At 49.3% G+C, this 14,557-nt stretch overlaps 1 protein-coding gene across 3 annotated transcripts in view; it reads left to right on the top strand.

Annotated features, from left to right (window-relative positions):
* The first annotated feature begins 6,853 nt into the window (after nucleotides 1-6,853).
* The window catches only part of samd4a (sterile alpha motif domain containing 4A), a 32,887-nt gene continuing 25,183 nt past the window's right edge, over nucleotides 6,854-14,557 (top strand). For 2 of the 3 annotated variants that reach the window (XM_056413280.1, XM_056413279.1), the window contains exon 1: nucleotides 6,854-7,191. In XM_056413280.1, coding sequence (XP_056269255.1) covers nucleotides 6,996-7,191 — 196 coding nt within the window. In that variant the 5' untranslated portion in view covers nucleotides 6,854-6,995. Of the gene's footprint in view, nucleotides 7,192-8,860; nucleotides 10,496-14,557 lie in introns of those variants that run through there. The other variant, XM_056413282.1, reaches the window with a different exon arrangement.

Raw genomic sequence — 14,557 nt, 5'->3', positions numbered from 1 at the left:
TTTTCTCTCTCTTCTCTCTCTCTCTCCTCTCTCTCTCTTCTCTCTCTCTCCTCTCTACTGCCCTCCTCGCTGGTCTGATACGGATCTGTATTGCCCTCTTACGTCATTTTCAAAATGAGCTATATTGATAGACAGCCAAGAGCAGTGGTCCTCAAACTAAGGCCCGCCTCCACATTTGGCCCGGACCTCTGAACAATACCAGAGAGGCATTATGATTTTTTTTTTTCAGTCTGGCCACGCAAATCCTAGACTAGCCCGTTATTTAGAATGGAATAAGAACTCTTTCTCTCTCCTCTCTCGCTCCCTCTCTCTACTCTAACATAACTAACGTCAGTAAACAGCTGGACGAGGCTTTTAAATCACGGATTTCGTGAGTTTTTGTTTATAGGGACACATGATGCATGAATATGTTCACGTAGTTAAAGCGCCACCTAGTGGCGAAACTGGACTTTGTCGAATCCGCCCCAAACTTGTCGCGCTCGTTACAAGTCGCGGCCCGAGTCGAGTCCGACCGGCGCGGGTGAGCGAGGACCCGTTCGACGCTGCTTGCAGCTTTAATTATTATTATTATTTTTACGGGGACCTGCTGTACGTGCCAACTTGCCTCTAATATAAAACCAAAAAAATGACTAATTTCCATGAGAGGCAAATAAAGTGTGTCAGTTAGTATTTGTGTTACTTTGTGTTAACTTATGTTTTCATGATGTCTCCAGGCTTATTTCGGGAGGTTTTGGATTGTTTAATGTGTTGACTGGTGTGTGTTTGTTTACGTTATGGTGTGTGTTTACGTTATAGTGTGTGTGTTTGTTTACGTTATGGTGTGTGTGTTTAGTTGCCGTCTCTGTGGCCTTGTGGAGAAGCACAGCCCAGATACTTTTTAATGAAAGACAAATAAATCTCTCTGTTACACTGTGTGTTTTCTGTTGTTGCAACACAACGATTCGATTATATTTTATATCTTTAAGAAATTATATTTTTTCTTTCACAGAAAGTTAGATATCAAAACTACTTAGTTTGGTTACAGAATATAATCCTATAAATATGAACATAATTGATCCTTTCTGCGAATTGACTACTTTGACTTCAGCTACTTTAAGTAAATGTTGATGGTAATGGATCAACACACTGATCCTCCAGAGACCTCAAATGCATCTTAGACCTTCATGTAGTGGTGGTTCTGCTGCCCCCTGTGGACTAAAGTGGTAGTGTTGGTTATGCTGCCCCCTGTGGACTAAAGTGGTAGTGTTGGTTATGCTGCCCCCTGTGGACTAAAGAGGTAGTGTTGGTTATGCTGCCCCCTGTGGACTAAAGTGGTAGTGGTGGTTCTGCTGCCCCCTGTGGACTAAAGTGGTAGTGTTGGTTCTGGTGCCCCCTGTGGACTAAAGTGGTAGTGCTGGTTCTGGTGCCCCCTGTGGACTAAAGTGGTAGTGTTGGTTCTGGTGCCCCCTGTGGACTAAAGTGGTAGTGTTGGTTCTGGTGCCCCCTGTGGACTAAAGTGGTAGTGTTGGTTCTGGTGCCCCCTGTGGACTAAAGTGGTAGTGTTGGTTCTGGTGCCCCCTGTGGACTAAAGTGGTAGTGGTTGTTCTGGTGCCCCCTGTGGACTAAAGTGGTAGTGTTGGTTCTGGTGCCCCCTGTGGACTAAAGTGGTAGTGTTGGTTCTGGTGCCCCCTATGGGCTAAAGTGGTAGTGTTGGTTCTGGTGCCCCCTGTGGACTAAAGTGGTAGTGTTGGTTCTGGTGCCCCCTATGGGCTAAAGTGGTAGTGTTGGTTCTGCTGCCCCCTGTGGACTAAAGTGGTAGTGGTTGTTCTGGTGCCCCCTGTGGACTAAAGTGGTAGTGTTGGTTCTGGTGCCCCCTGTGGACTAAATTGGTAGTGTTGGTTCTGGCGCCCCCTGTGGACTAAAGTGGTAGTGTTGGTTCTGGTGCCCCCTGTGGACTAAAATGGTAGTGTTGGTTCTGCTGCCCCCTGTGGACTAAAGTGTTAGTTCTGGTGCCCCCTGTGGACTAAAGTGGTAGTGTTGGTTCTGGCGCCCCCTGTGGACTAAAGTGGTAGTGTTGGTTCTGGCGCCCCCTGTGGACTAAAGTGGTAGTGTTGGTTCTAGTGCCCCCTGTGGACTAAAGTGGTAGTGTTGGTTCTGCTGCCCCCTGTGGACTAAAGTGGTAGTGTTGGTTCTGGTGCCCCATGTGGACTAAAGTGGTAGTGATGGTTCTGGTGCCCCATGTGGACTAAAGTGGTAGTGTTGGTTCTAGTGCCCCCTGTGGACTAAAGTGGTAGTGTTGGTTCTGGTGCCCCATGTGGACTAAAGTGTTAGTGTTGGTTCTGGTGCCCCCTGTGGACTAAAGTGGTAGTGTTGGTTCTGGCGCCCCCTGTGGACTAAAGTGGTAGTGTTGGTTCTGTCGCCCCCTGTGGACTAAAGTGGTAGTGTTGGTTCTGGTGCCCCCTGTGGACTAAAGTGGTAGTGTTGGTTCTGCTGCCCCATGTGGACTAAAGTGGTAGTGTTGGTTCTGGTGCCCCCTGTGGACTAAAGTGGTCGTGTTGGTTCTGCTGCCCCCTGTGGACTAAAGTGGTAGTGTTGGTTCTGGTGCCCCATGTGGACTAAAGTGGTAGTGTTGGTTCTAGTGCCCCCTGTGGACTAAAGTGGTAGTGTTGGTTCTGGTGCCCCCTGTGGACTAAAGTGGTAGTGTTGGTTATGGCGCCCCCTGTGGACTAAAGTGGTAGTGTTGGTTCTGGTGCCCCCTGTGGACTAAAGTGGTAGTGTTGGTTCTGGCGCCCCCTGTGGACTAAAGTAGTAGTGTTGGTTCTGGTGCCCCCTGTGGACTAAAGTGGTAGTGTTGGTTCTGTCGCCCCCTGTGGACTAAAGTGGTAGTGTTGGTTCTGGTGCCCCCTGTGGACTAAAGTGGTAGTGTTGGTTCTGGCGCCCCCTGTGGACTAAAGTGGTAGTGTTGGTTCTGCTGCCCCCTGTGGACTAAAGTGGTAGTGTTGGTTCTGGTGCCCCATGTGGACTAAAGTGGTAGTGTTGGTTCTAGTGCCCCCTGTGGACTAAAGTGGTAGTGTTGGTTCTGGTGCCCCCTGTGGACTAAAGTGGTAGTGTTGGTTCTGGTGCCCCATGTGGACTAACGTGGTAGTGTTGGTTCTGCTGCCCCATGTGGACTAAAGTGGTAGTGTTGGTTCTGGTGCCCGCTGTGGACTAAAGTGGTAGTGTTGGTTCTGGCGCCCCCTGTGGACTAAAGTGGTAGTGTTGGTTCTGGTGCCCCCTCTGGACTAAAGTGGTAGTGTTGGTTCTGCTGCCCCCTGTGGACTAAAGTGGTAGTGTTGGTTCTGGTGCCCCCTGTGGACTAAAGTGGTAGTGTTGGTTCTGGTGCCCCCTGTGGACTAAAGTGGTAGTGGTTGTTCTGGTGCCCCCTGTGGACTAAAGTGGTAGTGTTGGTTCTGGCGCCCCCTGTGGACTAAAGTGGTAGTGTTGGTTCTGCTGCCCCCTGTGGACTAAAGTGGTAGTGTTGGTTCTGCTGCCCCCTGTGGACTAAAGTGGTAGTGTTCTAGTTTGGGTTCGACTTAATAAAATATTAATATTCAGTCATTTTAAATTCATAATTTAAGTTCAAAACGCGAAATAAAAATGAAGTGTTTTTCAATATTTTGAAATACTAGTCATTTACCATGAAAAACAAAGTTATTATTTAAAAGTATTTTGAGTTTAGAAGTCATATATTCTGTTATTAAATTCTGAGTTAAGATATTAAGAAGGTTTCTCACTATGTTAAGATACTTATTAAATACTTTGAGATTCTAACTTATTATTTTGAGTTCAAGGATCTTTTTTTATCGCAGGTGGAAAACATTTCGACTGACAAGGTGGGTTATGTGTTATATTCATATTAATATTGTAGTTTATGGGGATTTAGAGCTTTTAATTGGCAACTAAATCAAACTCAATTTGTTGTTGTTGAAGAAAACTCCCTGATGTCCTCCTTGTGTTTATGAGTTGTTCAGTTTAAAGTAGATGACGTCACTGGGATGTAATAACATACATCAGCCACACGGTGGAGCTGCAGGACTCCTTTGTTTACCTTTACACTCACAATGAAAGTACTCACAATGAAAGTACCACAGAGAAAGTACCACCGTAAAAGTACTCACAATGAAAGTACTCACCATCAAATTACCACAGTGAAAGTACTCACAATGAAAGTACTCACCATCAAAGTACCACAGTGAAAGTACTCACAATGAAAGTACTCACCATCAAAGTACCACAGTGAAAGTACTCACAATGAAAGTACTCACCATCAAATTACCACAGTGAAAGTACTCAGTGAAAGTGCTTACAATGAAAGTACTCACAGTTAAAGTCCTCACAATGAAAGTCCTCACAATGAAAGTACTCACCATCAAATTACCACAATGAAAGTACTCACAGTGAAAGTACTCACAATGAAAGTAGTTACACAGTGAAAGTACTGTGTGTGTTCTGCATTATAACTCCTTGACATCATATTCTATAAATCATCATATAGTTAATCACACACATTTAGGGAATAATGTACTTTTACTCTTCATACATTCAGTATTCTGCTGATAATACTAAGTCAACATACTTTAACTTACTGTACATATTTAATAGGATAAAGCAGCATTGTGTGTATTTAAATGTAAATATTTAGAAAACTACTTCAAAGTAGTCGAGGGAAATAATCGAGTAACGCAGGAAAAATCGAGTACAGTACTTAGTGATGTAATATAAGTTTCCTGTTTATTCAGGACAATTATAATTCACAATATAAGTCCTTATAGCTGAGAAATGTAGTTTAGTAAAGTATATAATATATATATAAATAAAATAATACATATACATATAGTAATACACATATATACATAGTAGTAACAAAGTATATTGTTCCTCCTGTATTATGTATTTTCTGGTAGTTTCACCCCCCTCTCTATTTTGGTGCTTCCTCGCGCTGCCAAGCCCCTGACGTAATGCTCCGCTGTTAATGACTAGCATGTGGAAACCAGCCGCGCGAGCCTCCCTGCGTCAAGGCGGCCGCAACGTCGCCGGAAGTCGACATGTCCCCGCCTTCAAAGTAATAGCATCCGGCATCCGTCAAACGGTTTGCTGGATGTGCAACAAGAAACACAAATCAATATAGTTAGATTAAGATTAAATGCAGTTGTGTTATTAATACTCACATGTTTTACAACAATATTGATATCATCTGTTCATCATTCTTTCATGTACAAATACACAATTATTAGGTAAATGTACTGATTGAAGCAAACTGAAGAATATACTTCAGAAATACTTCACTTTACGATGTAGATAGTAACATTTAATGAAATTAATCAAGTAAATTGTAGTACCTCAAAAGTGTACGTAAGTACACTATAAGTACATTTACTTAGTTGTTTTGGTATAACTCTTGGTAGGTAGATGTATATATCCAGTATAATTGAAATTTGACCATAGCTGTTAACCTGTTTATATTTAATGATCATAACATTTGACCTGATCATATTTTATGATAAAAACTGATTATATTTTATAATCATAAATTTAACTGTTGACCTGTAAATATTTTCAGATTTTAAAACTGTTAACCTGTTTATGTTAATATAATTAGATATTTACGAAATATTATCTTATATAACTGAATCTGTACTTCATCCTAATTAAATTACAGGAGTACAGTATAAATCAAATGAAATAAAATCTAAGTTATCTGTTCACATTTTGCCTCGCCGCGCTGCAAGTACTTTACGTCGAAAGGTCAAACCGGAAGTCGTGCAGCGCTTCCGTCCCTCTTGACCGTGGTGCTTCAGACCCAGAGAGCAGCCGAGCAGCCCGTCTGCTGGGGGAAGATGCTGGCGGACACCGAGGAGAAGTAAGTTAAGATGGCAAACCGCTCGGCCCCGGAGTGAAAGGGCGCCGCTCCCCGAAGACGTCCCGCCAGACGAGCCGCGCCGCCGGTCCTCCACACGAGCCCCGCGATGCGAACCGCTCCAGGAGGTGAGCACCGTCCCGCTCCCGTTAACCGTTTCTCCGACGAATTCAAACGCTCGGAACTGAAGTTTCAAAAAAAAAAAAAAATTATGTTGTTTTTGGGAAGAAATTAAACACTTAACGTAGGAATGGCTTTCTCTAAAAATGTTTTTAATAAAATGGAAAATTAAATACACATTTCTCCCCGGTTGTGACCGCTCTCCCGTGTGAGTGAGCGGTCGTCGGTAGCCGTTGGTGTTTTTTCCCCTAACGGTCGTAACTTTGCTAACGTTTAACTTTAAGGGAGAAGTTTCGCGGTTCTTTCACGGGAAAGTTCTACTTACGAAACAGGGGAGGGGGGGGGGGGGTGTGCACGCATACATACGGTTATATTTATTCTTTTTTTCTTTTTACAAACTGCGCACGCGCACACGGACATATCCGCCAACGGTCATTCGCTGTGTGCTGATGAAGCAAAGTGACAGTTTTAGACGGGGGCTCCTAGCCCACACTCCAGGGGGGGGGGCTGTCAGGGCGGCCTCTGTCCTCTCTGCTCTCTGGAGGAGTCTTTCCCTGAGGATGAAGAGGGGACAAGGAGCCATTATTGTCTGAATGTGTGTTATTCCTCTGCCTAACTTCTAACGTCATCGTGCAGGCTTTAGAGGGACTCCCTGAAGAAGAATAAAAGAAGAAGAGGAGGAGGAGGAGGCTGATGTGACACGTGTGCTGGAATAAAGCTGACTCATCGGATATCGAACCCTCTGGGAGTGACGAAGCAGCAGAGAGCGGCTCCGATCGCCTAATGCCGAGCTAGAGGAGAGCACCCCCCCCCCACACACACACACACACATTCCCCCCCCCCACACACACACACACACACACACTCCCCCCGCCCCCCTTCAACACACAGGAGGTTATCAGACTGGGGAAGACGTTGCAGAACCCCCCAGCAGGAATATACCCAGCACCAGAAGTCCCGAACGTGACTCGATCCACCACTACAGCCCCGCCCCCCTCCCATGATGTTTCGCGACCAGGTGGGCGTGCTGGCCAGCTGGTTCAAGGGCTGGAACGAGTGCGAGCAGACGGTGGCTCTGCTGTCGCTGCTGAAGCGGGCGAGCCGGACCCAGGCCCGCTTCCTGCAGCTGTGCCTGGAGCACTCCCTGGCCGAGTGCAGCGAGCTGCAGGCGCTGGAGGCCGAGGCCAACGACCCAGGTAGGACCCGCCGAGACGCGTTCGCTGACCGCTCGTTCGTTTGTCCGTCGCTACACTTTCCTCCTCGCGTTCGTCTTTTTTGGAATAGGCGACATTATTAGTTTTATATTGAACAGTTAAGGTGCCCCTCCTCGAGTTCATGTCCCGATACTTGCAACGGTTGGGACTCCGTGGAGACGCCTTTGATCCCCTCACGCGTTGAGAAACCCAGAGAGCTCTCAGGGGCACGTTCCCCCAAAGGACTGCAGTCCCTGACCCTGGAAGACACACACAGGGGGGGAGGGCTGGATCTGTTGCATCGCATTGCAGCGTGGCCATGGAAACAAAAACCCAGGCAACACACACACACACACACACTGGGCTCATGACAAACAGAAAGAAGCTGCGGCGGCGTCCGGTACCTATCGCAACATCTGCATGCAGCGAAACATCTGCTGGCCTCCGGCGCGGTGACGTCGCGGCCCCGCAGGGACACTCGCGTATTACGCCGAGTTCACACCGGGCCCTCGATGCCGGCCGGAGGCCCCCAGCCACACGGGGCCGAGCCGGACGGCGGCAGCAGAGGCGGCGTTTTGTGATCTTTGCCGCGGCGCCCGAGTCTCAGTCGGTCACAACTCACCCAGACCGACCCGTAGATTCACGGTCGAGGTGGAAATGAAAGAGGAGAATGAAATGTGCCGCTGTGTGGAAGAGGTGTGGTGTCGCGTGTGACTGGTATCCCACGGCAACGGTTTGGATGGAGAGGTCAGTTCTCGTCAAGAGGAGATGGCCCTCTCCCCTCAGAGCCTCCAGGACTCTGCTGGGTCCTAGAGCCTCTGGTCCAGAGCGACCAGCTTCATCGACTCCTCCTCCTGGACCTCCCGATTAGATTTCAGGCCCCCCTCTAAGCTTTTCTCCCACCTGTGTCAGCTCGTGGTCGCTTCCCATCCGCCGAGTCAGTGCCGCAGACTCGATGTCAGGTGACCCCCCGCGGCGGCTCTGGGATCTGTTGTCGAGTTCATATCGTCGGAGGGAAGTTGCTGAAAACGTTCATTTTGAGGAATGTAAAACCCAACGAGTTCAAACGTGTCGTTGAAGTCGGCTGACGGTGAGCCCTCGAGCCTCTCCGGGCCCTCGGGCCCCGCGGGGCCTTCAGAGTGGTTGTGGGAGGAGGCGTGCCGGCCGCTCGAGGGTTAACGTGCAGCTGGAAGTCTCGGCCGAGTGGAAAAGAGCAACTATTTGCAGAGCGGCGTACAAATGAATGGAATCCTCAGTGACCTGGTTCTGCCGGCGCTGAGGGGCGGCCCGGCCGGGGAGTCTCCATTCATGCTGCCGCCTGCTGGAGGCCCGGGGGGCTCTGAGGAGCTCCACCGACATGCAGTTCACCACCGGACCTGAAGGGCAGAAAGAAGCACCAACGTGGACCTCTTCCCCTCTTCCTCGGGGGGGTTCATGCATGTCGACGCTCGTGGAAAAGCTTGGCTGCACGAGCAGAGCGATGGCTCCGGAGCCGGGAGCCGCCTCCTCTGGGAGCACGAGAGGGCATCGACACCTGGGAGCACCAGATCCACAGGAATGCCAGGATTATACAGGAGGAGGAGGAGGAGGAGGGTGGAGGGTTTAATCTCGGTGCTGAATTTGAACTGGAAAAGCTATAAAATCTGAAAGTGTGTGTGTTATAAATGGAGGATAAAAAAAGGAAAAGTGATTTCACTTTTTAGTAGACCTGAGGTCTCCGGAGGAGGAGGAGCTCAGTCACACGTTTCTCTCATTTCTACGTTTTCTTTTCTTTTATATCCATGTTTGTGTTGGTGTCCCGGCCCGTTGAAGGAATATGTTTGTAAACGAAGTGTAGAAAGAGTTTTAGTCTGTTCCCGTTTGAGGAGCAGGGCGGGAACGCCGCCGAGCGCTCCGTTACACGATGAGGACGTCTGGGCCGGCGGAGCCGCTCCGGCGTCGACAGAGACCGGCCCAGCACAGAGGAAACCAGGCGCCAAACTATTCCATCGCACTCGAATGAGCAAACAGTTTATTTGTGGAAGTCGACGGCGTGTCCTGTGAACTCGTCCTGAACCTCAGGAATGGGGACAGACGAGCTGCCAACCGGAATCCAAAAGTATTTTCCACTGTGTGTGTGTGTGTGCTCCACGCCGATGGAAGCCACTAGAAGCCTCCGCCATGCGCTCGGCGTTCTCTCTCCCGGAGGCGGGCGAGGTGTCACTGATGGCGTGGATTATGCAATCAAGTGCTTCATAAATCCTGGAGGCTTCAGTTTCTCACCGAAACGTCTGAGCTTCTTCAGGTCCCAAGGTGTGTGTGTGGTGTTTCTGTCGCCCATGAGCCACAATTCTTGCAAAGATACTCAAACTTTTGTAAATGCTCATGAAGTATTGAGAAGAAAAGCCACAGGTAATATGTCCGTGCTCCATGTTCACTGTGGAAGTGTAATCCTTAGTCTCTGACCTCTGGTTACATTTATGGCCATGACCCCGGGCCGTCTGACCGGCCTGGCTCACCTTGGAGGTGTCGGTAACATCCCTGCAGTCTGACGGAGGAGCAGCAGCTCGACCTCCAACAGGTGTCCGGTGACCCCCTCGGTCAGGGAGTGGCGCTGCAGCGCAAACATGACGATAAATATCACGCAACGTTGTAAATGGAGTCTTACTCTCCATCTGACCCCCTCTGTGTTCAGCTGTAACGCACTGATCCACAAACACAGGTAAAGCACTAATGCCTCCACAGTGTTGCTTTGTTTGAGTTTTTACAGGTGAAAAGCGTCACAATAATAGATTTGATAAACCTTACTCTCAAAGATGACAGTCGCCGTGTAAAAGGTGTTATTCACATCGAGTCGTGTACCTGAAGAACTCTTCAGGGACGTTGGTCTGGTCACCACGGTGACATCATCACAACGGCCCTGAGGGCGCCACGGCAACGCTTTCTGTGACGGCCATGAGGTGACCTCATCCAGACACAGAAATACCTCCTGATCCTCTTCAGGTCTTCATCGTTACTCTCAGCGTCCTGATGCTGCCGTTCTCTTTCTGCTTGTTCCACTTCTCGTAAAACCACCTTTTTTCATTTCCGGTGCGAGCGGCCAATCGGCCGTCTCCGTCCAGTCTCCCGGCGGCGGAGCTGTGTTTCTCCCGATGGGTCTCGGTGTGCGTCTGAAGCTCTGTCCCTCGAGCTGCGGACCGCCGAGGATTCTGGGTAGACGCATCCGTCTCGCACCCGACTTTCCCCATTCCACACGATCCTCACGCCAGGAGAACGAGTCGAGAGGGCGGCGCCGGGTCAGCCAAACCAGCTCGCCGCCAGTTATCTGGTTAGTTTATTAGGGTTAGTTTAGTTTATCCATCCATCGATTATCAATACCGCTTCATCCTCATTAGCTGCTGACACAGGGCGGAGGCAGGGGTCACCTGGACAGGTCACAGTCCATCTCAGGGCTCATAGAGACACAGCCACTCCCTCTCACACCAGTTAACCTGCTGCATGTCTTTGGGAGGAAGCCGGAGAACCCGGAGAACCCACGCTGCCACGGGGAGAACACGCTCCACACAGAAGGACCGCCCACACCGGGAGTTGAACCCACGGCCCTCTGGCTGTGAGGCGACAGAGCTGGACACTACACCACCGTGCAGCTAGTTTAGTTTACTGCTAAATGAAGTGGAGATAATTAGTGTTTAATTTGGTGGAAAGGCAAAAACAGCTGCATGCGTTCTTTAAACTTCTCTCTGTAACTGGCTGGTTTGTTGTTAGTCAGACCACAGTGTGTGTGTGTCTTTGAGGAGTGTGTGTGTGTGTGTGTCTTTGAGTGTGTGTGTGTCTTTGAGAGTGTTTGTGTGTGTGTGTCGTTGAGTGACGGGCCCCTGGCTGCTATTCCCTTAAATAGTGTTGTGGGCTTCTCCAGCCCTGGCAGAGACTCACATTCCCCCCATAGCTGCCACATTCAGGGCCCTCCTCCACAGGTAGACCCCCCCCCCATAGCTGCCACATTCAGGGCCCTCCTCCACAGGTAGACCCCCCCCCCCATAGCTGCCACATTCAGGGCCCTCCTCCACAGGTAGACCCCCATAGCTGCCACATTCAGGGCCCTCCTCCACAGGTAGACCCCCCCCCCCATAGCTGCCACATTCAGGGCCCTCCTCCACAGGTAGACCCCCCCCCCCCATAGCTGCCACATTCAATTCAATTCAATTCAGTTTATTTGTATAGCCCAATTTCACAAATTACAAATTTGTCTCGGAGTGCTTTACAATCTGTACACATAGACATCCCTGCCCCAAAACCTCACATCGGACCAGGAAAAACTCCCAAATAACCCTTCAGGGGAAAAAGGAAGAAACCTGGAGGAGAGCAACAGAGGAGGACCCCTCTCCTAGGATGGACAGATGCAATAGATGTAATGTGTACAGAAGGACAGATTTAGAGTTAAAATACATTCAATGAATATGACAGAGTGTATGAATAGTTCATAGTAGGCATATTCCACGATGGAGACCTCCACGATCCATCAGGCAGATGGCGGTGGGAGGAGGAGGGCGGAGTCTCAACAGGACAGTGGCGTAGTCATGAGCAGGAATTCACGACCCAGACGATCCATCAGGCAGATAGGATCTATGCCGTCTCATAGGGTCCGATGACCCCATGAGACGAAAGTCAAAAGGACTTCCGGGAGAAAGCAGAGTTAGTAACGTGTGATTGAGAGATGAAAATTCATCCTTAAGGAGAGAAAAAGAGGAGATAGGTACTCAGTGCATCCTAAAACGTCCCCCGCAGCTATAAGCCTATAGCAGCATATCAAGGGCTGGACCAGGGCAAACCTGATTCAGCCCTAACTATAAGCTCTGTCAAAGAGGAAGGTCTTAAGTCTACTCTTAAACGAGGTGACTGTGTCTGCCTCCCGGACTGAAATTGGAAGCTGGTTCCATAAAAGAGGAGCTTGATAACCAAAGGCTCTGGCTCCCATTCTACTTTTTAAGACTCTAGGAACTACAAGTAGTCCCGCATTTAGTGAGCGAGCTCTAGTGGGGCAATATGGTACGACAAGCTCCTTAAGATATGATGGAGCATCACCAATCAAGGCTTTGTAGGTTAAGAGAAGAATTTTAAAAGTGATTCTTGATTTTACTGGGAGCCAGTGCAGAGCAGCTAGTGCAGGAGTGATGTGATCTCTTTCTTAGTTTTAGTGAGAACACGAGCTGCAGCATTCTGGATCAACTGGAGGGACCTAAGAGATTTATTAGAGCAGCCTGATAATAAGGAGTTGCAGTAATCCAGTCTCAAGTAACGAACGCTGAACCAATTTTTCTGCATCTTTTGAGACAAGATGTGCCTGATTTTTGAAATATTACGAGATGAAAGAATGCAGTCCTTGAGATTTGCTTTACGTGGGAGTTAAAGGACAAGTCCCGATCAAAGATAACGCCAAGATTCTTTACAGTGGTGTTGGATGCCAGGGCAATGCCGGCTACAGAATCCACATCACCAGATAATTGATCTCTGAGGTGCTCAGGGCCGATTAAAATTACTTCGGTTTTGTCTGAGTTTAACATCAAGAAGTTGCAGGTCATCCATGTTTTATGTCTTTAAGACATGCTTGAATTTTACAGAGTTGGTTGCTCTCCTCTGGTTTTATCGATAAATATAGTTGAGTGTCATCTGCATAACAATGAAAGTTTATGGAGTGTTTCCTGATAATATTGCCCAAAGGAAGCATGTATAAGGTAAATAAAATTGGTCCAAGCACAGAACCTTGTGGAACTCCGTGATTAACGTTGGTGGTTATCGAGGCCATCGTTTACAAATACAAACTGAGATCGATCTGATAAATAGGATTTAAACCAAATTAGTGCCGTGCCTGAAATGCCAATCGACTGCTCCAGTCTCTGTAACAGGATGTCATGGTCAATGGTGTCGAATGCAGCACTAAGGTCTAACAAGACCAGGACAGAGAGGAGTCCTTTATCTGCTGCCATTAAGAGGTCATTTGTAATTTTCACCAGTGCCGCCTCGGTGCTGTGGTGTTTTCTAAATCCTGATTGAAATTTCTCAAATAAACTATTATGATGTAGAAAGTCGCACAACTGATTTGCGACCACTTTCTCAAGGATCTTGGAGAGGAAGGGAGGTTAGAGATCGGTCTGTAGTTAGCCAATACCTCTGGATCCAGAGTGGGCTTCTTCAGGAGAGGTTTAATAACAGCCACCTTGAAGGAGTGTGGTACGTGGCCTGTTAGCAGAGACACATTGATAATATCTAATAGAGAGCCGCCAATTAAAGGCAAAACGTCTTTAAGCAGCCTCGTCGGGATGGGGTCCAAGAGACAGGTAGACGTGTTCGAAGTAGAAACCGTTGAAAATAATTGGTCACGGTTGATAGGAGAAAAACATTCAGGGCCCTCCTCCACAGGTAGACCCCCCCCCCCCCCCATAGCTGCCACATTCAGGGCCCTCCTCCACAGGTAGACCCCCCCCATAGCTGCCACATTCAGGGCCCTCCTCCACAGGTAGACCCCCCCCATAGCTGCCACATTCAGGGCCCTCCTCCACAGGTAGACCCCCATAGCTGCCACATTCTGGGCCCTCCTCCACAGGTAGACCCCCATAGCTGCCACATTCAGGGCCCTCCTCCACAGGTAGACCCCCATAGCTGCCACATTCAGGCCCTCCTCCACAGGTAGACCCCCATAGCTGCCACATTCAGGCCCTCCTCCACAGGTAGACCCCCCATAGCTGCCACATTCAGGGCCCTCCTCCACAGGTAGACCCCCCCCCCCCATAGCTGCCACATTCAGGGCCCTCCTCCACAGGTAGACCCCCATAGCTGCCACATTCAGGGCCCTCCTCCACAGGTAGACCCCCATAGCTGCCACATTCAGGGCCCCTCCACAGGTAGACCCCCATAGCTGCCACATTCAGGCCCTCCTCCACAGGTAGACCCCCCATAGCTGCCACATTCAGGGCCCTCCTCCACAGGTAGACCCCCATAGCTGCCACATTCAGGGCCCTCCTCCACAGGTAGACCCCCATAGCTGCCACATTCAGGGCCCTCCTCCACAGGTAGACCCCCATAGCTGCTACATTCAGGGCCCTCCTCCACAGGTAGACCCCCATAGCTGCCACATTCAGGGCCCTCCTCCACAGGTAGACCCCATAGCTGCCACATTCAGGGCCCTCCTCCAGGTAGACCCCCATAGCTGCCACATTCAGGGCCCTCCTCCACAGGTAGACCCCCATAGCTGCCACATTCAGGGCCCTCCTCCACAGGTAGACCCCCCCCCCCCCATAGCTGCCACATTCAGGGCCCTCCTCCACAGGTAGACCCCCATAGCTGCCACATTCAGGGCCCTCCTCCACAGGTAGACCCCCATAGCTGCCACATT

This window comes from Pseudoliparis swirei, chromosome 4 (genome assembly GCF_029220125.1).
Source record: "Pseudoliparis swirei isolate HS2019 ecotype Mariana Trench chromosome 4, NWPU_hadal_v1, whole genome shotgun sequence".
Taxonomy (NCBI): Eukaryota; Metazoa; Chordata; class Actinopteri; order Perciformes; family Liparidae; genus Pseudoliparis; species Pseudoliparis swirei.
Note: the sequence above shows the minus strand (reverse complement) of the source record. Positions and strands in the feature narration are given on the sequence as shown.